General features: G+C 39.9%; 1 protein-coding gene across 3 annotated transcripts in view; it reads left to right on the top strand.

Moving 5' to 3' along the window:
• Window positions 1–23,078, top strand: part of LOC104841347 (transmembrane protein 68-like) — a 23,310-nt gene extending 232 nt beyond the window's left edge. Inside the window, exons 2-8 of one of the 3 annotated variants that reach the window (XM_010582938.1) lie at window positions 4,284–4,614; window positions 7,034–7,198; window positions 12,935–13,128; window positions 15,286–15,346; window positions 17,165–17,304; window positions 19,347–19,452; window positions 22,867–23,078. In XM_010582938.1, the coding sequence (XP_010581240.1) occupies window positions 4,287–4,614; window positions 7,034–7,198; window positions 12,935–13,128; window positions 15,286–15,346; window positions 17,165–17,304; window positions 19,347–19,451 (993 nt within the window). In that variant the 5' untranslated portion in view covers window positions 4,284–4,286 and the 3' untranslated portion in view covers window position 19,452; window positions 22,867–23,078. Of the gene's footprint in view, window positions 1–4,283; window positions 4,615–7,033; window positions 7,199–12,934; window positions 13,129–15,285; window positions 15,347–17,164; window positions 17,305–19,346; window positions 19,707–22,866 lie in introns of those variants that run through there. The other 2 variants (XM_010582939.1, XM_010582937.1) reach the window with 2 other exon arrangements.
• The last annotated feature ends 3,233 nt before the right edge of the window (window positions 23,079–26,311 follow it).

The raw sequence follows: 26,311 nt of genomic DNA on the forward strand, positions 1-26,311 counted from the left end.
GACGGGGGCGGCGGCCGGAGCGCTGCGGTGCGGGACGGGGCGGGGGGCGCTGAACCGGGGCAGCCGGGCTGGGGCTGTGTCCTTCTTGTCAGAAGAAAGAAACGCCGACCCCGCCAGCCTGCTGCAGAAGGAACCACTGCCCGGCCGTCACAGCAGCAAGAAGCAGGCCGATCCTTCCTTCAAAACAAGGACGAAACCGCCCTCTGACGTGTAGGGTCCCTCCGGCCGCGGATGCCGTTAGCAGGATTGTCGGGGTCTTCTGCTCTTCTTGCCTTTGTGGTGGCGTTGCGAGTTCCAGTAGAAATACTCCCCGTAGCTGGCCGACGCGGTGGAAAGCGGTGTGTTTCCGTTGGCAGGGGCCTGTCGTAGCTGTTGCTTTGCAGCATCTTTCTAGTTTGGAGGGACTGGAATGTTCTCCAGAGGTTCCGCTTACACATTTCATACACATGCTGAAATCACACTGTGTGTGGTTTACAGCAGTATATGTTGCTTTCCATAATCGCCTCTTCTAGCGTGAGCTATAGGGTCTCGGGTAGCGCAGCGTCTGCTGACTGCGGCTGAAGACCACTGTTGTAGTTTAGTTAAGGACTTTTCTGGGTCATATGCTAGACGTCAGTGAAAGGAATTCCATGTTAGCCTGGTTTCCATTTCACCATCAATGTAAAGCCCTAAGCATAAGCTTAAGTCAGCATGCACTGTCATTAGTCAAATGAGAAATTGCATCTTTTTCATCTAGTGAGGATATGTATAAGCTGGTCTGTGAGGAAGCTAGAACTCAAACTACAAATATTTGGTTTGAACTGCACAGCAGGAAATGTGTTATTGGTGTCAGTTAAAATAAGAAGCCCTTTAAGGGTTTGCTTGTGTTACAGAGGGATTCTGCCTGTAAGTTGGCTAAGGGTGAGACGTAGTAGTACTGCACCCCATTGTAGGTTTTAGATTTGGATGGTGGCAGATGTCAGAAAACCTCTGACAAGGAGGGCAGGATGGTCTCTCTTTGCTTGAATGAGGTCCTAATCAGAGTGACGTTGCTGGTGTTTCTAGAAGACAGTGTGCTTTATCTTGTAATTTTAACTGCTCTGGGCAGTCATAGAGTAGACAGCTGTAAAGTTGGAACAGACCAAAATGACACTATCTGTTAGTGGTGTAGATGAACTATATTGGACCTTTATTCAGTGTGGAGCATCCTGTGCTTTTTTTGATCATGGAGACAGAATCTGTCTTGCTTCTTCACTGCCATTGCCTTTGGTAGGGTGTCCAGTGTGGCAGTAACGTAAATCACACTTGGGCTTGGATATGGAGTATTTTTGTGGATGTACCCTGGGTGATCAGAATGAATGCTGGACTTGTTATGGGGGGAGCAAAATTACAGGAGATAAAGACCTGGAGGAGGCCTTTATCTGGTGGATGGTAAATCAAATATGAGTGAGGATGGCTATCTATGTTTTGGGCTACTTTAGCAAGGCCATAGCTGTAGATCGAGGAAGTATTCATTACCCTCTTTTCAGCACTTTTGAGACCTCAAGTCCAGTTTAGAGCCTCACAAGAAAGATGCTGACGAACTGGAAGGGGTGCAGATGAGGGCCGCCGACATTGTTAGGTGGCTGGAGCACATGGTGTCTGTGGAGAGGTGGAGGGAGCTGTGTGTGTTTAGCCTGAAGAAGAGAGGGCTTAAAGGGAATCTTACTGCTGCTCTTAATGAGTGGTTACAGAGAGGGGGGGGGAGTTAAGCTCTTTTCAGCAAAGGGACGGGAGGCAACAGGCACAAATTGCAGTAAGGGGAATTCTAACTAGAATAAGGAAAATCACTTTCACCATGAGGGTGGTCAAGCACTGGATTAGGGTCCCAGAGAAGCAGTGGGATCTCCATCCCTGGAAGTATTACAAACTGGGCTGGACATGGCCCTGAGCAACCTGATCTAACTTCTTAGTTAGCAAGAGGTTGGACAAGTGCTGTTCAATGAGCCTTTCCAATGTAAATTATTCTATGATTCTCTTCAAGATGAGGAAACAGTGTTGTTCAGAGTTGACTGTCTGTAATGGAAGGCAGTACTTTAGATGTTACCTCTGTGGTTGGCAGCAAAGATGTCGGATTTTAATTTGTGTTACAGGTTAGTGCACAGATATGCAAGTAAACTTATAAAACTGCGATGATTGCATTTAAGGTATTGCATCTAACATTACAGGCAAAAGGACAAGTAATATTTTGCAAGGCTGACATGTGGACAGGACTTTAAATTTACTTGGTGAGGATTTTGTGTTTGGAGAAAGCCATAGAGAATTAAAAATATAATAGGCAGGAGAGTATAATTTAAGTAATCTTTAAAGCTGTATAATCACCTCTGAGTTTTGAAAAATGTTTCTGTGCCATAACCCATGCTCCATATTGTTCTCTAGCTAGTAGGTGGAACCACTGGAGAAGTCCAGGCATAACAATCTGATGAATATTGTGGTGTTGAATGCTACTCCTAAATGTTGCTTGGTCTCACAAGTCATGTTTCTTGTACTTGCTCTGGGTGTTTGCTGCCTGACAGGTTCTGAAGTTCGGCGCTGGCAACTGGAATGAGAAGGAGCTTTCTCTTGCTTTTCCACATGCTCGCTCTCTCCTGTCCTTTCCCCTAACTCCCCTCCTAACACATGTGCATGAAATCAGTGAAGTGCATGTCACTAATGCTACGTGCTTATACATCGCTGAAGATGCTGCTCATCACATTGTCCTCAAGAACATGCTGAGGAGCAAAATGTTGTAAGCCTGAATTAGTGGAACAAGCATGGATTATGGGAGCAAAGCCCTTGTCATGAGATCAGCTTTCTTCTCATTAATAGGAGTTATCTTGAGCAATGTGGTTAGAGGCCAATTTCAAAACAGAAGGAAAAGGAACATCCTTGGTCTATCAGAACGGGAGGAAAAATTGAGACCGGGAAATAAGTGAGATGAGTTCTGCTCTAGTACATGTTTCAACATCTCATAGCAAATGTGGAGCAAAACTGATCTGCTTTGTAGTTTTTGTTGTCATTGGGGTTATGATAGTATTAGCAAAATTATCTTCTGAATTTCAGTCACTTGTTGCTTGCAAAAACAGAGCAAGAGTGAAGGAGTAATAGATACGTGTCTATCTAGGCATAGTAACTTTGCAGTCATTCATGATGTAAGTCACATTTTAATACAAAACCAAAACCCAACCACCCCAACCTTAGATTCTTTTAGAAATTGTTGCTCTTAATCTGTTTCCCTCTACAAGCCTACATTACAGTTGCAAAATGTTTATCTTCTTGGTCCTGAGTAACAGTTAATTCAAGTCTTGACCAAAACTTTTCTAGATTAGGATAACTTTTTTTCCCCAAGGTATTATTTATGTTGTTCTAGAACTGTAGCTAAGATAGCCAAGTGTACGGGTTGTCTCATGTTTGTAAGATGAAACGAATAGCAAGTTTCCCCTAAATAGTACAAAGCTAAGAAAAAAGTGTTGCTCCAGAATTATAGAAAACCTGAAATATCAGCCCAGAGAGGTGTAGCCCTGAAACTTCTTAGGAGCTGGCATTGGAGAAGATTGATTCTTACACATAGACACAGTAAAGCCAGAGCAGTTAAAACTTCTAGAGGACTTTTTGTGATCTTTTTCTCCTTGTCCTTTCTGCAGCCTGTCTGTGTCCCTCTGGGACTTTGCGTTTCACTATCTGTAAATTTCCAGATATAGTTAAGTTCTCTACAAGAGTGACACTTGCTTATTAGAGACCATCATCTTCCTGAGTCATTGTATGCTTGTGGACAGTGGAAGTGTTCAGCAGGTTTTTTTATAGCACTGGGTTTCAGATTGTGCTGTTTCCTGTTGTAGTAAGTGCTTGGGAGAAGGTTTTGAGTGTATTGTGTAGAACAATAAATTACACTAATCAATACAGCTTTCTGAAAACCAAAAATACAGTATAAATTGGTATTGGTAACAATACAAATGTTCTGGATCCACGTAAGTTGAACGGTTTTTAATGAGATAAAATCTTAGCCTGAGATTAAGCAGTTGCACTATCTCTGTCAATTAGAATTGCCATCATTTCCACTCCACAAAAGGAAAGGACTGAAAAAAAAAAAAAATCAAGTAAAGGTTTTGCTGTATGAACCATTATGTTTCTAATAGGTGCTGCTGGGATGTGGGATAAATGGTGTATGAGTAAATGTGTCAGAGAGGTTTTTTGTGTGATTAAACAGTATAGGCAGGTCTATCTTTTTTGAGGATTTATTCATCTGCCTCTTTTTTTTTTTTTTTTTTTTTTTTTAAATTAAACAGGAGATGATAGGTGGAAATGAGTCCTGTACTGCAGGACCGATTCCTATGTCCTACTTAACCTGCCTGATTTACATTCTGGGAGAATGGACTGGCGTGGAGCATATTGAAGATTATCTGAGTTATGCAGTCTACCTTTCATGGGTGCTTTTTCCACTCGCAGTAGTTTTACTACTTCCGGGGGTTCTCATCATCCTCTTCTACACTTCCATTCTCCTTCTTCATATTTATAAAAGGAAGAATGAACTAAAGGAAGCTTATTCCAATGATTTTTGGGGTGGTGCAAAACAGATGTTGGCTACCCTATGGGATGGACATGGAAGAATATGGCATGGTAAGCAAGATCTGACTTTTCATTAAAAACTGCTGAAGCTCTTATTCCTGGTTTACCTTTCAGGATTATCAATATCAATATATATCTGATTGTTGCTGCTGTTGCATGAAATCTAAAATTCAGGCCAATTTTTTTTTTTTCCATTTTATCAATGACTGCCAGTGGTGCTTGGGAGAAAAAAAAAAAAGCCATTGAGACTTTTTTGGACGTAGAATTTTTTGTCTTATGCATTTATTCCTTTGCTGCTACAAAATAAGATCTTTCATCCAGTTGAACATATAAGCAGTTTTTAAAAATGGTTTAATTTTTTTTCTTTTTTACTTTTTATAACTACTCCTGGATTTCCTCATTCCAGGAGGACATGAAATGTTTGCTATGTTAAAAACTAGATCAATTAACTATATTTAAATGCCAGTTCCCTGACAGCTAGTATGTCAGCACGTTAGCATAATTTAATTGTACTTAACCAGTCTTTTACATACAACGCCAAATGATGGCTTAAAGGAGCACTTAGTGTCAGTTCGCTCACTAGTTGCTTCAAATTGACTTTAGAGCCCCAAACTGTTACAGAACCTTAATTTTTTTATTTTTTGTCTATGTATTTGACAATTGCGTTCTCTACTAGAATGTCAAAACTAAGGGCTCTATTCCTTGTCCTTCTACTGTTATTTCTTTTGTAAAGACATACTTAATAAATGATTTGGCTTTTCTTTCTAAGGAAATCATAAGCCTCTTTCAGAACCATTCAGTCTAGATGCAGCCAAAGGAGAAAGAGATGTTTAAGAGCAATTTACATGAAGAACAAATCCTTCTTGAAAATCATCTCTATTTGTTCTCTAGTCAAAGGGAAGCGGGTTTTCAGGGCATTGATAACCAGATGGTGCAGCGGCTGTATCAGATAGGCTTTGTAAGACTAAGATGTAACTTTCAAATCTAGGAAAGTACACTAGATCAAAATCAACAGCTACATCAAAGAGCTTAAAATGCTCACTTCACAATAAAAAGCTATTTACTTTTTTTCATAAGAAAATTATTTTTTTAAGGCTTTGGCTCTTTTCATCCTTAGTAACTTTTTCTTTTTATAAGGTCTAACTTTTTATTTGCCCAGGCAAGATTCTTATCCAGTCCCTTACTGACAGTGGTGACTTTTTTCTGCCCTGGCAGCTGCTTCCATGTTCTCTATACACTTCTCTTGCTAAAGAATGAAATGTTTTGCAATTGTATTTTTCCCCTGCTTGATTAATCAATGTATCATAGGAAGAACTTTTCATCCTGAAATCTCACAGCATCGGGACCACCCCCCCCATCCCCCCCAAACAACCCCACAACCAAAAAGCCCCAAACCCCAAACTGGTATGTGATACCTGGAACTTTACATATATTATGCAAATGCTAGATGTAGGTATCATTCTGATTATGATTGGCAGGCATAGAGCACAGTTAGTGGTACACTTGGTACAGATGATATGCTTGCAATATGTTGCAGCTCTACAGGTATAGAAAGTAAAATAGAGGGAGAAGAGTCAAGAGTACCTTCAGAATTAAAAAAACCCAAAAAACCAAAACCCAGTGGAATGGGAATTGCAGACCTGATTAACTTTGGAAGAAGTGACAGGGTTTGGGGCTTTTTTGTTGTTGTTGTTGGGGGGGGGGGGTTTGTTTGTTTTTTTTTTTTTTTTTTAAAAAAAAAACAAAGACAAGATACTGTAACAATACTTCTCAATATTAACTGAATATGTTCTATACTGATGCATTTTGATATTTTGTGTTAACTGAATATATTCTGCACTTAATTAGAAATGTAAGTTCAGTAAGAAACTTGTGTGTGTTTATGTATGTTTCAATTAAGCGTATAAAGCCCCAATTAGCTTTTAGTACTTAGTGACAGAAAAATGGAGCAAGTATAATTCTGAGAGAAGTAACAAAGATAAGCTTCATACTCTGGAGTAAAAGGTGACATGTAAATGGATGTTGTCATGTCAAATCTTCTTAAACAGTTACTGGTGGCAATGAACTTCATTTAAATAGTAGCCTGAAATAGTTGTGTTTTACCACTCCAATCCTTATTTTGATTTCTCTTGAATGGTTGGATTAAGAGGACTCTGCAGCCTTGAAGACAGTGAACTGAAAAAGTAAGGAAAAATTATACAGTTCAAGACAGTGAGGCTGGGTGTTTTGTTTTCAGTTTTTTTTTGTTGTTGTTCTTTCTTTAAATGTGGCTCTTCTGCTTTAAATTAAACTTGTATTTCCTGTGAAAGCAACTTAGTAAATGCTGCAAGTAATCTCTTGACTTTTTAGCAGTCACTTGGCTCTTAGCACTACTTAATAGCTATTGGTTTCAGTTTGCCAACGTGCCGGAGTTTCTTTGGGATAGAATTGTGTCAGACTTTGACATCTGTTATGCTTTAACACCTAACAGGTTATGAGCTTCATGGTGCCGAAAATATTCCTGAAGGACCAGGGCTTATTGTGTTCTATCATGGAGCTACTCCTGCTGACTGTATCTATTTCATGGCTAGACTTCTTATACAAAAGAAGAGATACTGCCACATAGTAGCTGATCATTTCGTCTTTAGATTACCAGGTAACATACTTCATTGTCAACAATTGGTTTAAGAACTCTAATTTATTTTTTATTTTTTTATGGTGTAGTTAATAAAAATTGTGCCACAGGAACACAGCTCTCAGAACAGACATTCAGACAAATTTAGTGAAAGTGCTGAGGTACAGCTGTCTCTAACGCGTTCTTTACAAACAAGAATGAGTTTATGAGACTGGCCCATGCAATAACCTGATGAAATAAACTGTTTGGAAGCAATGCTCTTAAAGTTGATAGTATTAATCTGGGGAGATGGATGTATTTTCGTATCCCACTCAGTTGAGAGTATGGAGGGCAGTGGAACCTGTCCCCAAGAAGACTGTTCCAAGTAGAATCTTTTTTGGAGGAAAGCTGTAGAAGTGTCCAACAAGTTTGTGTGAAACATGAGGTGAAGCGTGAAGAAAATGAAAAATATGTTTAGGGCAAGATTTTGGCTGGACAGCCTAGTGAAAAACACTGCTGATGGGTGAAACTAATTACGTGAGGGGTTTGGGTTTTGTGTGTGTGAAATACAGTAGTACCCAGTTCTTTTCCCAAGTTCAGTTTGTGACTAAAAATCTTTTAATTCTTTTTGTGAATTTACAGGAGTGTTCTGTAGTGTACTGATGTTTCTAGTGGAAACAACTCATATCAGAAAACTGTCCTTTTGTCAGTATAGTTTTACTTCAGACTTAATCCCTGAAAGCTGAACTTTTTTCATACTGGTAACAGCATGGCTTTGCCTCTACAACTGCTTTTGCCAACAGGCTAGGATTTGTCAGTTGATTATCAAATCTTTTGCATACAGCTGACTAACGTAACCTGTTTTGTAATTTAGATTTGGCTCCATATTGTCTGTATTATATCAATACTTACGCACAGTTGTTTATCAAGTGGGAGAGAATGTTGTTTTTCTTCATTTCTGCTTTAAAATAAGGTTCTAAGTGTGAGCATACTTTTGAGTCCCCCAAATATCATTTAGTAGCATCACAGAGACATCTGGCTGAATGGCTGGTCTTGAAGAATCGGGTTCAGCAGTATACCATCTAGCTAACAGCTGTTTTCTAAAGGCATTCCTCAGGGACTGATACTGGAACCAGCGCTGCTTAATGTTTTTATTTCACACCTGGGTGAGGGGTTAGAGCGTGCTTGCAGGAAGTTCATTGTTGATACCAAACTGGGGAAGCAGTCAACACACTGGAGGTTAGAGGTGGTATTCAGAGTGCCTTCACAGAAATGAACTGGCAGAAACATTACAAAGTTCAGCAAAAGCAAATATGAAGTTGTGCATCTGGGGCAGAGCAATCCCATGTGGCAGTACCCTGGGCAGAAGGTGGCTTTGCAGGAAAGGACTTTGGCATTGTAGTGGACAACAAGGTGAACCTGAGTCAGCAGCGTGCCCTTGCAGCAAAGATGAACTGCACACTGAGCTTTTTTTTAGCAGGAGTGTGGCCAGCAGGCTGAGTGAAGAGGTTTTTTCCCTTGGCTTGGCACCTGTGCAAGCACGTCTCGCAATATGGTGTCCTGTTTTGGACTCCCCAGTACAAGACAGATGTTGACACACTAGAGCATGTTCAGTGGATGATGGGGGGCTGGAGCACACAATGTATGAGGAGAGGCTGAGAACTGGGTTTTTTTGGCCTGTACCAGATAAAGATGGGGGAAGATATTATCGCTGTCTTCAGCAACCTAACGGGAGGGTGCAGGGAAGAGGGAGTCAGACTCTTCTGACAGGTGCATAGTGATAGAATGAGAAGCAACAGAGAAGTTGCAACACAGGAAATTTTTATTAGATGTGTGGGAAGGTATTTTACCACCTGAACAGATTGCCTAGACAAGTTGGGGAATCTCCATCCCCGGAGACTTTCAAAACTCTGCTGGGTGAGGCCCTGAGCAGCCTGATCTAGTTGGACCCGCTTTGAGTGGGAGGTTGGACTAGTTGACCTTCAGAGGTCCCTTCCAACCTACATAATTCTTTGGTTCTGTGAGTGAATTAAGACTGTTCAGGGAAGATGAGCCCAAAGAGCCCAGGTAATGTTCTGGACTGTGTCTCAAAATCTGCAGAATAATCTATGACTGGCAACTCAGATAGATGGTGCTTCTCTTGTGAATCAAACCAGAAAGACTGCCATAATTTTATCCTAGTACTAAGACTGCCTGATCTTGATTAAGTCTTCAGATTAAATTGGATGCCTTTTCAGAAGATGTTTTAGTTAACCAAAAGTTATTATGCTCAATGCAGGAGAAATGGGGGACGTGGGATAGGGGGTGCATTTGGAGAGTCTGTAGGCTGTTAGACACACTTGGATTAGCTGGTTTAATGACCCTTCTTTTTTTATGATTATTGAATCTACTATGAATAGCTGTGAGGAATGGCTTGTCCCATGAATCTGAATCTTGGGTCCATGCCAGTATGCAATTGCCAGTTTGCAGTCTCATTGCATCCTCTGCATTGGGCACTGCTGTCCTGAATTAACTGCAATTAACTGGAGTGTGTTTGTAAAATGTTGCTCTGCCTCCTAGGGGGTGCATGAACCTGCAAGGTGTCAAACATGCCTCTCCCTACTGCTTAGTCTTGAAAGATACAGCTTGATAACTTGTGGAAGGGAATATAACCTAATAGGAGACTTCCTATAGATACCTGGAGATTCCTATTGAACATTGCGTAATGCGTCTTTCTTTCACATCGATGCAAAAGGAAACTATTAATTGTCTCAATTTATGCTGTATCAGTACTATGTATGCTTCTGTTGCTTGCGTTTTGGGGCAGAAGGATATGAAATATGGTCCTGTTTTCCTTTTAAATACTGGAGGTTAGTCACAGAAAAAAAATATTCCAATGGTTTCTGGTTCTTGTAGATTCTCAGCTGTGTAATGCTCAGGAATACATTGATTTCTCTGAAGTTGAGTTAAGAGAAAATCTTTTTCCAAAGAGTGCAGTGAAGACAGAGATGTCACTTGTGTTCTTCTCTATCACCCTCTCCTATAGTATGGGCCATGTCTGCTTCCTAGAGTCATCTGGGAGCCCTCTTTAAAAGGTTGCCTGCTATTTTAGGGATCTGAGACAGTCCCTCTCCTGTAATGTCCCAGAGGAAAGGAGCTGTGGCTTCTTGTCTGTTACATACACAAGGTGTTGCAAAGTGTCTTGTGGACTAGATGTTCTGCAGATACACAGGCGTGGTTACCTACAATTGTGGATGGTTGGATTCAGTGGCCTAAATGATTCCTCTCTGTCTGTGGTCCTAAGGGTCAACCATAGAAAAATGATGACATCTTTGCCATTTTTCTACCAGGTAGCTGACAGTCCCTATGTTACAGTCACTGGGGCTAAGTTAGAGAAATTTATATAGCGCACTTATTGGGATGAGTGTTAAATGCATTACTGGGTACTATCCAAAGGGTTTTCAAACATTGGTGGAGACACAGTGTTGTGGAAAACAGGAGAAGGGTGTGCTGGGGCAATGGGCAGAGTCCAGGTTGAACTGCAGAATAAAATTAATTTTGGACTTCTTGGTATTTGGAAAAATTAGCATCCCTTCATGCTCTGGAAGGCTGAAAGACTGTGTTTAGATAATTTTGAGAGTTGTTTTGTTGTTTAAAGTGGAAAAAGAGATTCTCGGTCACCTTCATGCAACAGCCGGTTACTATGCCAGTGTTTCTTCTGACTCCATGATGACCTTTACCTTCGGCACAGAGTACCCTAGCTGTCCCTTCAGGGCCACTGCACTAGTTCCTGTCTCTCTGCTGCTCTAACAGAGCCAGGTTCTTCCTCTTTGCTACTGGAGCAGAGATGTTGATAGTAATGTATGATCTGCTGGCTAGGCTATGAGGTACAGCTCAGAATATGAGGTTTATACTAAATGTCAAGGGGGGAAATACGGCTGAGAAATTTTATGAAGACTTGAAACCCCACCCCACCACTATTCTGTATTACAAATTTTTGCCTGTATTCTGCCCATATTCTGTTCTTGGTTTTTTCTGACCTATGAACTAGACAGACTCATGGTCTTGCTCTATCACAGCCCCCTCCCCTCCCCCCCTTCCCCAGCATGTCCAATGCAGAAGGGAAAACTGTCTTCACAGCTTCTGCTTCCTTGGAGTCTCTTTTCATGCTCAGCTCAACACTTCTCATTACTGTTTCATCTCTCTCCTGAATTCACTGACAGAAGGGGCTTAGACACAGGCAGCTTTCTAGCACCAGGTACATTCTGGAGAGCTTTAATTAGTTTGGGAATGTAAAACATTGTAAAAAACCAGCTGTTTAAGATCCCACAAACAAAGCAGCCGAGAGAAATTAAATTACTTCAGGAAAACTCTATTTCACATGTCTTCTGTGCAAATGCTCCTAGATGAAGACTGCTAGTGCCATCAGCAGTGTGCAAGGCAGGCACAGCAGAATATGAGACAGGTGTAATAGAGTTTGTGTTCTGTTGTCATGTTTATGGACAGATCCCAGTTGTGTGTAGATATAAATCAGTAATTATACTCACACCAACTACAAAGACTGGTTAGAGATCAGAATTTAGTTAAGAATAAACTAATGATATGCTGCCTCATGCTTTCCTTCCCAAGCCCTTAGTTTATGCGGTCTGTAAGAGAAGACAGCTCTGTCTTCTTAACTATATTTGGACTCTTTCTCAGTGAGTCTGTATGTAATAAATGTATGCTCATAGTAACAACTATTCATTTGTTAACCTGAGGTTAAAAAATGAAGATCTGTTATTGAGGGGCAAACTCTACTAGGTTGGTTCTGTGTCCTTGTCTATGGCTGATAAGGTTGTTTGCCTCAGTGGGAAGCTTGAAGAAAGAGAAGTAATCTTTCCCATACTGCTCGGTTATCTAAAGTTCCCATTTTGGTATGCAGTACTCATAAATACTGTATAAATTAAAAATTTATTGAACCAAGTGAACATGATTGATTTCCAGCAAACGGAGGTTTATGCTAGTTATGTTCTTTCACATTAGACTAGCTGTCTAAATTGGTGAAGCCAGTGCCCATTTGATGCTTGTAAGCAAATTTTTGATGTTCTGCTGTTTCTTGAAGAGTAGGGTCAGTATGACATTTCAAATTCAAGATGATATGAGGCGTTTATGTAACTTTACAGTTGAACACTTCAGTAAATGAAAAATCTTAACTTAAGACGAATATACCCAACCCAGGCTTGCCAGATGCCTTTTTGTGTGAAAGGCCATCCGAGTACTCACAGACTGAACCAGGGAGTCAATTCCTGCAGTGATCTGCAACGCAGAGAATGCTGCATTTTCTTTGTCATTCCCCTTCTTGTGCACAGACTGCTCTTTGTTTGCCAAAGTTAACAAAACAAAAAAAACACAATAATTTGCTGGTATTTTCTTTTGTTGCATTTTATTAGGACTGTGCTACGTTTGAAAAGTAGAGCTTGGGCAAGGAACCAGTGCCCTGGAGCTGACTTGACAACTCCTTTGAAGAGCACATGAAAGATGTCACACAGTGCTTGCCAGTTTTTTCCAGTTTAGTCCTGATTGTGAGGTAGCAGCTGACTTTACTGTGACAAAAAGCCACTGAAACCCCTAAATCTTCAACTTTTTACGCCAAAATTTATAAGCAGGACTTAATGCTTCAGTCCCTCTAGAAACATCTTTCATTTGGGGTTACAGGTTATTAGACAAGTAAGTTTTAGCCATTGTGTTCTGTGCTGGGAATCTGTACTGAATGGTAGCATGAATTAACATTTTCTGAATTAATATTATCTTACCCTACAGGTTTTAAAATATTGCTTGATGTACATGGAGTTATGCATGGACCAAAAGAAGAATGTGTCAGTGCTCTGAAGAAGGGCTGTCTGATAGCCATTGCCCCAGGTGGAGTTCGGGAAGCACTCTTCAGTGATGAAATGTATACTATTATCTGGGGTAATCGGAAGGGCTTTGCTCAGGTGGCCATTGATGCAAAAGTGGTAAGTATGACAGATCACAAAAGAGAAGCAAAGAATGCTAACTTATTAGTACTTTCTTCCAGGAAAAGCTGGTTTATTTATCATATAGTTGATGTTATATTGCTGAGTGTCATGGATATGGTCTACTTGCTCTCATAACTACATTTCAAGACTCTTTTTGTTGCTTTTGATAAGAAGGCTTTGGAGTCAACTAGGAATAGCGTGGTCAGGAAATCCAGAGTTTAAAAGAATGAGAGATGAAATCCAGGACAGTTTCTACATTACAAGCTTGTGCTGTTTTACCATACCTGGTCAGGATTGTGATAGCTCAACCCTGACCAGAATGGTTGGGAAGCAACCATGCATCAACATTTCTGTTTTCCCTACCACTGAAGTGTACTGTGACCCAGCACAGTATAGACTCTCTGGCATTATGTACTGTATTGGCATTCTGTGGTAGTAGGAGATGTCTAGGGCATACAGAGGCAGGAGGAGATGCTGCTCACTAGTGTGAACTGTCTCTTCAGGTCTAATATATAGCATTGTGCTTGATCAGCAGGCAGATAATTATTCATATGGGACCAACTGTGAAAGGCACATAAGTGTATGATATATTTGAATTGTAATTATTTTAATAATAATTTCAGAGTCCCTCTTGTTCTATATTTGTACTTGAAAGATCTGTGCATATGACCGTAGGTCTGCATATGCCTAATTTGAAAGTAAGTCTTACACCAAGAGTTTTATATTTAGGTACTGTCAAAGAGAGACTAGTTAAATCTCTGGATTTTATACAGAAATAGAATACTTTTAAGACCCAATTTTAAGTGTGCATAACTTTTTCTCAGAAGGAAAATAACACTGTTTAAACAGGATATTTTCAATAGACTTAGATTTTACTAATATATTGTAATAGCATATGAAAGGCCGTACTTGGGATTCAGCTATGGTTGTATTAGTTATATTTATTTTATTGAATTTGTGTTCAGTTCCCTTTATGCCCTCACAAAGGTCTTGCACCTTCATCCCCTCCCTAAAAAAATCCTGAGAGATGCAGCAGAATAGGAATAGTTTCAGAGGCAGGCTGAAAGTGGGGAAAATATCTTTATTTAGATTAAAAATGAACTTTAAGTCACCTTTAATTGTGAGCATAAGTCCTCATGGAAAGAAAAATGTGTCTAAAACATCAGAAAAATGTGTCTAAAACTGGGACCTTCAATTTCTTGAAGTTGTTTCATTTCAGCAGTTTGTTTGCAAGAATTTTTGTCATATAAACCAGCTTGGTACATACAAAAATCACTACCTCTGTGTCAAAAGTAAGATGTTCCAAATAAGATGGTTCTAGAATAAAGAAGTTTGTTACCATTCAGTTTAGGCAACTGCACTTCTTTTTATTCTCTATAGTTGGCATTGGATTATTTACAGACTTCCCCCCTCCTCCCCAAAAAACCCAACATGATACCTGTCTGAAAACTTTCATTTACTAGCTCATCTCCATGCTTGTTTAAAAAAGTTTGAAAGAATCTGAATGTTTGAAAATCACATAAAGAGTCTGTATTTCTGATGATGCTATGTACACTGAGTACATACTATAAAATGATATTAAAAAACTTCATGCAGTAATGGACCCCCCCGGTTCATGTAAATCTTGACAGCTGTTTTCAAGTTCAAAAACAGCAATAAAAACTTGAAATATTCAACACCATTCCAAATATTCATCAGCAGAAGTAAATCATGGACATGTACTGAATATGACATATCGTATGGGAAGCAATACAATCAGCATAGCAGAGATGAATCAGACAAGTTTGGGGTCCCAATCCTCTGAATTCTTCCCTTTGAGCATAACTACAAATTAAGCAACAGGTTTAACCACTTAAGTCACAACTGTGCAAACAGTGCTAGACGAGCAGATGCCTAAATGCTCCATAGGTTCTGAAAGTCTGGGCTGCTTTGAGAAAATGGACTTGCTGAAACAGTGACTCACTGAAATCTCATGGTATTCTCCAACTTGAAACCTCATGGCAGATGGTCGCAGAAGAACTTTGTTTTGGTCTCTCTGTGTCCTTGTCTGAGAAACACTTCTGAAATTAATTTGCTTGTTGGATTTAAGTGAGGTAGAAGTTTTTAGATAGTGCTATCTTCATTAAATTCTTAATTATTTTTTTTCCCTCCTAGCCCATCATTCCTATGTTTACACAAAATGTTCGAGAAGGCGTTAGGACATTAGGAGGAATAAGTAAGATATTTTCTATTTTTTTGTAGTTTATTTTTCCATATGTGTTTAGCCTATCTCTGTAGAAATAATCCCCATATAAATTTGAGATTTAAACCAGCCTTGTTTCTGGAGGTTTGCTCTCCAGTAGAGTTCAGAGATGTTATTAGGATTTAATATTAGCACTAGATGTGGTATTGGCTCATCTAAGTTACTCTCCACGTAACAGTATGCCTTCACAGAAGCAGTAGAAGAAAGGAAAAAGCCAGAAAAAGGCAAATAGTTTTAGAGCACTTTTTTTCTCTGCTTATATCTGCTAGGCCAGCTCTAGGTTTTCTGCTGTCTGTTAAGAAGCAAAGCAAACAGGGGTTTGCAACTAACATGTACTTTCTTTAAATGTTCTCTTAAAGCTCTCTGCTTACACCTCTACCTGTACCTAAACTTCAGATGGTTTGAAATATATTTAATCTGTAGTTGGTTTACTGTTCAGCACTAAACCTGTGGTTCCTCACAAAACTTTGTATTTGCCTGCTCTCTTTCCTCACCTCTATGGGGACTTCGAGCCAGCACATGAATAGATGGGTATATGGCTGAAGGGTCCACCTCTGGGATGATTAGATGCCCACATCTCTGCTGATCTGCTAGTGTCAACACCCCTTTTTTCGTATTTTCCAACTTACCATCTAGCAGGAAGGGCCTGAACAGTCTCCTCCATGCCACATGTTCTGCCTCAAGTATGGCATCATCATCTTCATCAGAGGACTGCAGGGCAAAACAATTCTGTTTCTCTCCCCCTCTAATTAAAAGCTATATATTACATGGAGAAAGCCAAGGCATCTGATGTAGATGTGCAGAATAATTCACACTTTCGTTAGGTTGTACAAAAATAAACAGCAATTAATTGTTGGCTGTGTTCAGGAGAATCCTCCCAAACAAGCAGAAATTTAAGCCAAAATCATTCATGCTACTTATATTCTACAGCAGGGGTGCTAGAGGAAGTGGATTCTGTTGATCACTGGAGGCATTACTCCAGTTTCAATAGTTTTGGAATATTCTTTGTTCTTATAGGTTGCATACAGAAAATTCCACATCTTGGTCAGTAAGGATTTTCTTATGCCAACACCTCAGTTAAAGGAATTTCTTGTCTAAAATTGAGAGAGAGAGTATTAGCACCCATTCTGCGAGGAAGCTGTTCTGGTTACATTTGGGCTAGATGCTTAGAAGGTGGCATGTGGGGTAGAAGATGTGTCTCCTTAGAGCGGATATAGAAATACCTGTTTTTTCTCTCTTTTTATATTATTTCACTGCAACCAGTGTGTGATCTGAAAGGGCAATTCAGCATTTTAGCATGACTGGCCTTTAGACAGATAAGACAATTTCTGATCCTCTAGACCTCAGTGGGACTGAACAGAACAGTCTTCCAATACTAGTTTCTTATGCTAACCTGTAAAATTAGGTGAACCGTAACCTGTATTGTGTAGCATTCCCTTCTTTTCCAGAGAGGCAGCTACTGGATTTTTCTCCTCTTCTTCCTTCTCTTTGCAGCTACTCTTTGAAGGAGAGATATCTTGCGAAGTTAGGGTGGAAACAAGTCTGACATTAGCATTAACGCAGCTTTTTGGAAATGACAGTCAAGGGTAGAATAGCACTTGAGATGACACATTGTTTGAGAATCTGGGTCAGGGGCTGGATTACTTGACAAGCCGGTTTTAAGACATACTGGGAAAAAACCTACAGAATAATCTCAGTCTGTCTGTCTGTTTGTCTCCCCCTCCCCGTCTCCACCCCTCTCCCTTCTTCTTCTCCTGCTTTCTCCCTTCCCCCTGAATTTTTTCACATTAGAAATATTTAGGTCACTATATGAACGTATTAGATTGCCACTAGTTCCTGTGTACGGTGGGTTTCCAGTCAAGCTTCGTACATTTATCGGAGAACCCATTCCATATGAACCAAATATAACTGCTGAGGAACTAACTGCAAAGGTAAGACAGATATGCATATATATATTTAAAATATTGACTGTTCTGGTAGAAAACACTGGAATACTCTTGTCAAGATAGTGATTTCTGCCTTGGAGCTAGATATAGAAGTTGGTGGAATCATGGTAAGCTTTGGACTTGCTTAACGCTGAAGGTCCTTCTTAAACACTATCTTTTTATTACTATACCTTGCAGATGTTCTAGGCCTTTTGAAGTCAATACTGTACTTTGTATTTGCTTTGAGAAACAACTTGCTTTAGGGACTGAAGTTCAGTCAGATAAGACTGCTCTGAGTTGAGAAAGTCATAAGTACTTCACCCAGAGAAAGTGTTCCGTTTTTGGCCTTTTCAGAAAGGTACTAATGAAACCTCTCAAATATAGCAAATCTGTGGCCACAAACTGTTTCAATTCCATACAATAAAAAAATTTAAGGTAAATCATTTCACTGCTTTGTTGAGTGTGTTTCAGTTTATATTTCCTCCAACTTCCTGCCCAACAAATTAACTTTTGAACATTCCCCTGGTTCAGATTTAGGTGGTTTATAAAAAGGATTGTCAGGTTCTTATGTTCATTCATTTTATTAATAGGCTTCACACTACAGAAGCGTAAAACCTAAGTGATGGAGCAGTCGGAGGGGGCTGAAATAGCCATTTTTGGAAGCTCCACAGATGGTCACTTCTAGCATTCTGAGACTCTCACACTCTCTTCACTTGAGAGAAAGAGATTTTTCTTCTTGACCATGCAGGTGTCAGTTCAGTTGTCTCTCCTGTTTACCCTCTGATTAGATCTCTGCAAAATGACATCTTAACATGTTTATCTGCATTATCTTATGCCCTGGTTATGGAAAACTGATTCTTTCTTTTGGGGGTTCAGTCTGACAGGAGTTTAGAACTGTTGGCTTTCAGGAGAGAATGTGTGTTTAAGTGACTTTCAAACATGCTTTGGCATCTTCTGTTTGTGCCAACCCTCATTTGCTTCTGAATCAAGTGCAAATTCTGCTAGATAAGGGCCCTAGAATGTGAATCCCCTAGGATCCTAGTTACAGTGATTTTAAAATTGTATTTCATGTTTCAGGCTGTGGCACAGTATGCATTTTCCCGTTATATATAGAAAAAATTAAGCTCAAATTATTTGCCTAATAGAAATTTTAGATTTGCAGAGACACTTAGGACCATCTCTATAAAGAGATGTGGGCAGGAACCTTCTCCCAGGACTTAACAGTTGATCACATACTTCATGTAAACAGTGGGAGCTTGTACCAAGAATCAGTTTTCCCCTTGCTGACCACTGGTTTACAAAGGCAAATAGTTCTCCATTCTGTCTCTGACCTTAAGAATTCAGTAGTCTGTGCTTCACTAGGCAGAACAGGAAGGTTACAGCATGTCCTCACCATAGCTTTTGCATACTGCCCTGGTTTTGAATGTTCCTCATAGAACTTTTATATGGTACGAATGGCTGCTATTAACTTTTTGGCCTGCTATGTTTTTGAGTGAAAGTGAATGCTGCTGTCCTGTGCAGTATTTTAGGTGTGGTCCAAGTGTGCTTTACAGGACCAGCTCCTTTAGGGGACTTGGGTGCAGGGATAATTCCTTTGTACAAGCCAAATGTGCTGACACACAGCTGTGTTTCCAGTGCTGCTTCTGAGCATGTGTAGAAGCAAAGTTCCCACATACTGGAAGAGTGTTACTGATGCAAACCAGGGCATAGGCAGAAGTTTCTGAATTGCCGTACAGCACACAGGCACTGACATGCTTTATAGATCTAGGTGTCTTCATTAATTTACTCCATCATCATTTTAGTATTGCATATCACTAATAGAGCTTGTGAACACAGCTACCAGAGATAAATATACTAGTTTGTTGATCTGTTTCTTGGCAGTGATCTCACAAACACAGCCTGTGGGCTTAAATATGGAAAAATAGTATTTTGAACTTGCAGTAGTTCTGTGACATCTGAAAGGATGAAGAGAGCCTAGAAATTGTGTTAATGTATGAACAATATAAAGATGACTTAATCTGACCAAAACCGTTTCTCTTTCCTTACAGACAAAAGCAGCACTCCAAGCTCTAATAGAAAAACATCAGAAAATACCAGGAAATATATTTAGGGCTTTAATGGAACGATTTCAAACACAAAAGAAGGAAGATTAAGGTCTTCCGAATAAAATACTATTTAGTTATAGTAACTTATTCATTCTTCTAATAATAGATTTTAAATACTGTCCTTATGATACTGCTGTATAATTTAAGATATAAGACACTTTCCCTTGCCCTTCCCCCTGTCCAGTATCAAGCTCAGGAACCCAAACTTCAAATCATTCGTAATGGGACAAAGCTTAGTCTTTGATAAATGCATTCCTATCTTGAAAACGTTTTTTTCCAAAATGACACTGGAAGTCTTTATGTACATTGTCACTTGTCTTTTTTCTTTTGTGGTTTTTTTTCTCCCCGCCTATGGTTGCTCTTTAACCTGAATGTTAGACCTGCTGTAGAGCTAGGGTCTTACTGTCTTGATCATCATCACTGTAACTAGGTTTTGCAGGCCAGATTAATGCCATGCAGCATTTATGAAAACTTTCTTTAGGTCATTACTCTTGTGTTGCTGGAAAACAGTCAACCTTTTGTGGCTTGCAGAACCTCTAGCTATGCCTGCAAAACCTATGGTGGAAAGTGGTTAGTTTTACTGGGTGAACTCAGAAAGAGTTTGGAGGAGTGAAAATTGATTAGAGAACTGCAGTGAACCAAGGAAGTTTGTTACGGAAACTACTCTGATGCTGTGAATGAGAACCCTATGGCACAGCTGCTATTCCAAGCTGAGCCATATTGGATATCTGCCCTTGAGTAGAGAGTTGTTGCGTATACTTCTCAATGAACCTGCAAATTCTCCTTTGAAAGAATGAGCCAAGCATTTAAACTTTAAGAAGTGGAAATGAGAGTACTGTTGAGTAACATAAGCTCATAAAGCTTTATTTTGAAGGAAAGAAAATATTAGTACAACGCTTCTTTTAAAAGTAGTAGTTCTTTTGAAAAACAGGATAGACATTCCCAAATACCCTTTAAATCTAGTGTATTTGTAAACTGTTAAACATCCATATTCTTCACAGTTATTTACATAAGTTATTAAATCAGGGTTGGGAGGGAAATCGTATACACTTTCCTTAAGTGAAAACAATTGAATGAACAGGAAAGTTGCAGGATTGGGCTTTTGTGCACTTACAGTAAACTATATTATTATATTTTTTCTGAACTAAAGCCTACGCTTTTATTGTTCAAATAGGAAATATCTGAAATATTTCTTCTGATTCCCAGCAAGTTTAAGCTACAGTTCTTAAATTAGCATCTGGGAACTCCTTAGTTTTGGGATAGAGGACAAATTCCTCAAGGAAAGACAAAAGAGGATTTTGCTATATTATGTGGTTTCCTTTCAGTATTGTTGGGGTTTGACCTTTTCTTAAAACAAAAACAAAACAAAAACCAAAAAAACCAAAAAACAAACCCCAACTTTTGAAAGAGCAATTGAATTCAATTTGGTATCCATTCCTCCCACCATTTAAGCACATGCTTTGCTTTATACTCTCATAAATGTGTAAATTAGTGAGATTACATAAATGCATGTGGATGATGCCCTATGTTAGAAAAATATGACTTTATGGGAAAGTCTATAAACTATGGTTTACAAAAAGCAAAGAGCTTACTTATTTTATGATGTTATTTTACATCGAAAGCATTTTATGTGGTATTGAATTAAATTTTTTAAAGTTTGGGAAAGAATCACATTATGTAAAAGCAAATGCCCATTCTGAAGTTTTTTAAATGACTTGGCTTTTATTTGAAGGCAAGATTGTGTTCTTTTTAATTTATCTGAATGTTTTTAAAAAAATATTATGTTAACACAGTATGTCATTAAAAGTGATAATGCAAATTCCTACATTGGAGTATAACTTAAGTATGACTTTGTTTTTACTGTCCATCTTGAGGAAAATGTAATCAGTCTATATTGTGAAATTCTGAAAGGCAGCTGCACGTATTTCGTGTTAAGGTTGCGTATATGTAAAAGAAAACTCAGTCTAAAAGGTTCTGTTAGACATGAACAGACATTTGTGAACTGAGATTTTGTAAAATTTATTTTACTAAATATGTGGGCTGTTTGATGCAGTTTTGTCCTTTTAAGTATTGAAAGATGTGTATAAAAAATGAAGGGCAGTATTGGTACTCTAAGTGTTCATATTTGTATAGGCCTTTCATATTTATTTCTCTATATAAAAAATGTATAGAAGACACCTTTCGAATAAAATTGATAACTGGAACAGGCTTCTGAAGTTTTGTGTTGTGTTTGAACTAAATGAAATTATACATGGCCTGCCCTGCTGAACCCTGAGTGGTTTTGAATGGCGTGTAATACCCTTCAGAAGCTCTTCTTGCCTAGTGTCTGAATAGGGGTGGAAGGATCAAAGCCCCAGAAGGAATGAATTAAAGGGTAAATAATTCAGACAACAGTGGAATAAAGGACAAAAGTCACATGAACAATAAGGTCTGACTTTTAATAGTTGTTATTAGTGCTGGAAGAGGCCTTAACAGGCACTGCAATACCACTTTAGTTACATTTAAGCTTCCACAACAGAAAATATGTTCTAAATACTGACTAGTAAGGTTTATTTATACATACTTGGTGTGTAAATGATTGCCTACTTTATTTCATTGAAAAAGGGGGCAGACCTGCAGAGAGACTCTTACAAGGAAGGTAATAGACATGGCTTAATTTTAGCTGATTTGGTTTACTGTGCATCAGGCAGAAGTATTTAAAGGAGATTTTAGCAGCACTAGACTAGACTGCTGATTGCCTGGTTAGTCTCTGGAAATGCTGAAGATGTTCCAGGTTTCTCCATGTGAACAGCATAACCAGAATATGCATTTTCAGGTTGTTTGGAAGTAGAAATAGACTGACTGCTGTACTGACAGGTATTTGTCGTTATCTCTCAGCAAGACCCAAATCTCCTACTGGCCAATTTACTGTCCTGTTGTGTAATAGCAGAGCTCAGTCTGAACATCTATTATTAGGAAGCTTTCGTATGAAATTAATCACTGTAAATGCAAGGTAGAGCACTTAATCAGCATTGTCAACACAACTGTGTGGTTCATCCGGTATTGGATTTGCTGTACAAGTATACCATTATGTTGCTTCATCCTTTTACTCTGTAGAGAAAGATACAGCTATGGTGACAATGGGTTAGCTCTACAGTGCTTAATACCTATTAAGCCCGTCATAGATGAAAGACTGCTTTTTTTCCATGTTATTTTTGCACAAAAAAAATTACCGCACCAAAAGTAAACGTGGCAGTGTGTGGAATTGCTACATGAGTGTAGTAGCCCAGAAAATACATGTTAAGTAAGATAATCCTCCAAAACATGTCTGCTGAAACTCCATGAGACAATCTGATCACTTACTTTCTCAGTTCTATTCACTTCATGCCTATGAAAGTCCTTGCTAGCAACAAAGATAATGGGTTTCTACGGTACAGATCAATGATGCTAATGCCTTTTTGTATATATATTTTTTTTAATTCAGAACTAGCCAAAATGAATGGTAGTCTCAACACAAATTATGAAGATGATCAGAGGGCTGGGGCACCTTGCCTATGAAGGCAGGCTGAGAGAGTTGGGGTTGTTCAGCCTGGAGAAGAGAAGGTTCTGCGGAGACCTTATGGCAGCCTTCCAGCATATAAAGGGGCCTACAAGAAAGCTGGAGAGGGACTTTCTGCAAGGGCATGTAGTGATAGGACAAGGGGTAATGGCTTTAGACAGAAAGAGGGGAGATTTAGATTAGATGTAAGGAAAAAATTCTTTACTGTGAGGGGGGTGAGGTACTGGAACAGGTTGTCCAGAGAGGTTGTGGATGCCCCATCCCTGGAATTGTCAACCTGGTCTAGTGGAAGGTGTCCCTGCCCATGACAGGGGGGTTAGAACTAGAGGATCTTTAAGGTCCCTTCCAACCCAAACCATTCTATGATACTTTTCTCATCATGGGTTATTTGCAGTATTTGCTTCTCTGCTTTTTTTGAGTAATTTTGTTTTGCACTGTCGGTTGCAAATTTACCACTTACTACCCTGAATATTGCCAGAGCATGCACTGAATGCATACCATATGTTGCTTCCTGAAACATTTTAAAATGGTTATAATGATCTCTTCATGTCAGAAAATTGGTCACAAAAGTGTAATAAACTTTTGAACTGTAGGGAGAATGTTTTTAAGAAGTGTTTGCTCACACTTCTCTCTTTTGTGTGTATGCGTGTGTGTGTGTGTTTGTCTGAAACATTACGAGACGGTAAGATGCCATTTGGAATTAACGTCAGGCTGCATATATAAGGCAGACACAGTATTTTTTTCCCCACCATGGAGGTGAGTTGGCTGTTGTCGAGCAGATCCCATTCCACCAGGCCTTGTGCTGCAGCCATCATATGAGTGAAAGCCCACCACTCCCTGCTGTCCATGCTAGTTACGATAACAGGAGAGCACAGCACAATTCTTCAAATCAGCTTTGGCTCCTGTTTTCTGGCTAAAACCACTGCATGCTCTGGGAACATGAGATGCCAAAGTTCTAACAGAGTGCAGAAGGGAGTATTGGATTATTCAGAGAAGATCTTAAAAAAAAAAAAAAGGCAAGAAATGGAACCATTTTTACCTAATTCTTTTTAATGGGAAACAGAATGTGCCAAACATCAGAGAGGGTAGGAATTTACAATTTTGTGTCATCTTTACAGGGAATTTGTGGCAGATGAATTGGGATGAGTCCTGGTGCAGTTGTGGCTGATCTTCATATATTCCAGACTGGGGATTGCTTTTCTTTTTCTTCCAATAGTGTTTTCTTATGGTCAGGTCTATGCTGTGCTCAGAGCAGCTCCAGTCTTCTTTCAGTTACTTCTTAAGTGGGAACAGAAATGGAGACCCTAGTGAACATTTGTTAGTTCTCTTTTTGATCTATTTGAAGCCTACCAAAGGTACCTAGAAACATTTCTGAGCTCCTATTTCAACTGCTGTGATGGAGCTGCCAGCTCTCCAGACACTTCTTTAATGATCAGATTTCTCCTTACCATATAAAACCCACTCTCCTGACAGATCCACCAAAGCTTTTGAAGTGTCCTGTCCATTCAGAAATGGATTAATTTTCTTTTGCCCATCCTTCAGTAGATTACTTTTCTTAACTAGTGGGCGCAGCAGTTGCAGGCTTGCTCGGTTAATGTTTTTTCCTATAGATTTCCACATTCCAGACAGACATTCCCCATTCCAGGTATGTTGATAGTGCTTTGTGAGAACAAGCTTGCAGAAGACTGCAACTTGGCTCAGTCCGTCAAGGTGTTAATGAAAATATAAACCAAGCCCCACAAGTGAAACAAGCACACCCAAACCCCAAACTAGTTTTGGAAGCCTAGTTCTGGACAATCTTGAGTCACGTTTATAGAAACAAAACTTCCTGGCTCCTTCTCCTTGCAAAACCTGGCACCAGCGCAGAAGCCTAGCAGCTCTGCTGGTGTTTCCAGGACCAAAGTTGCCATCTGAGTTGAGCAGTGGCAGGGGCGCTCACGTGGGAGGAGCAGCCTCAGGAGAAGACCTCTGCAGCCCTCAGGGCCTGTCTGGAACAAACTATGAGCCGGTAGACTCTAGTGGAAGGTACCTAGTAGTCAACGCTGCATTAGACTTGCTCATCAGGTAGCAGCACATCAAGGGTTGCTATTTCCCCTCAAAAGCAAGCTAGCGGTTGTGCTTGCTACCCAGTTCTTCTCTCCATCACTAGTCTTGGTCTGTATTCTTTCCTGTAGGCTCCCCTGCTCCCCACGATGATGCTCAGGATCGTTCAGGACAAGGCTTGAATCACCCTAAAGCTTTGCCTTTGCAGGGGAGTGAAGCAAGCTCAAGCACCCGCAGACACAGCACTGAGTTCGCCTTGCAGTAGGGACAGTGCGTGGTGCTGCGCTGCGGCAGGGCTGCCTTGGAGAGCACTCAGAGGAAGGGGTAGCAGCCAGGCTGGCCCAGCCACCCTGTTTTCAGTGCCTCAAGTGCCCTGAAATACCTTGTTCAGCCCAGGGCTAGCTCAGGGGTGGCCAAACAGACACAAAAAGTTACAGCTGAGGAGCTAAGGTGGTTAAGTTCTGGTCTTTGGGCACGTCCCACCACCGCCTTTAAGATCCCCACAGAGAGCAGACCTTATGTCCTAGCTTTGGCTGGGATAGTTAATTTTCTTCCTAGTAGCTGGTATAGTGTTATGTTTTGGGTTCAGTAGGAGGAGAAAGTTGGTAACACACTGATGTTTTCAGTTGTTGCTAAGTAGTGTTTAGACTAAAGTCAGGGATTTTTCAGCTTCTCATGCTCAGCCAGCAAGAAGGCTGGAGGGGCACAAGAAGTTGGGAGGGGACACAGCCAGGGCAGCTGACCCAAACTGGCCAAAGGGGTATTCCATACCATGTGACGTCATGCCCAGTATATAAACTGGGAGGAGTGGGGCTGGGGGGGTCTGGATTGCTGCTTGGGAACTAACTGGGCATTGGTTGGTAATTGCATTGCACATCACTTGGTTTGTATATTCCAATTCTTTTATTATTATTATTATTATTGTCATTTTATTATTGTTATTATTATCATTTTTATTTTCTTCCTTTCTGTTCTATTAAACTGTTCTTATCTCAAACCCTGAATTTTACTTTTTTTTCCCCCAATTTTCTCCCCATCCCACTGGGTGGGGGAGAAGTGGGTCAGCAGCTGCGTGATGCTTAGTTGCTGGCTGGGGTTAAACTGTGACACCTTATAAGGGAAGACTGCTGTTCTAACAGGTGATAAAGTTTTTTATAAAGAGCCTCTGGTATTTTTTTGTCGTACATACAGTATCCACAAATACCATTTCTGGGAGGCAATAAGTCTTCTGTATAGCAGCTATAATAAATGAACCAACAGACACTTGTATACTATGCAATTTATTCCACCCTTCTGGTGGAGCATCCGGGTCATACATAGATCTGAA

Source organism: Haliaeetus leucocephalus, unplaced genomic scaffold (genome assembly GCF_000737465.1).
Source record: "Haliaeetus leucocephalus isolate CR32 unplaced genomic scaffold, Haliaeetus_leucocephalus-4.0 Scaffold858, whole genome shotgun sequence".
NCBI lineage: Eukaryota > Metazoa > Chordata > Aves > Accipitriformes > Accipitridae > Haliaeetus > Haliaeetus leucocephalus.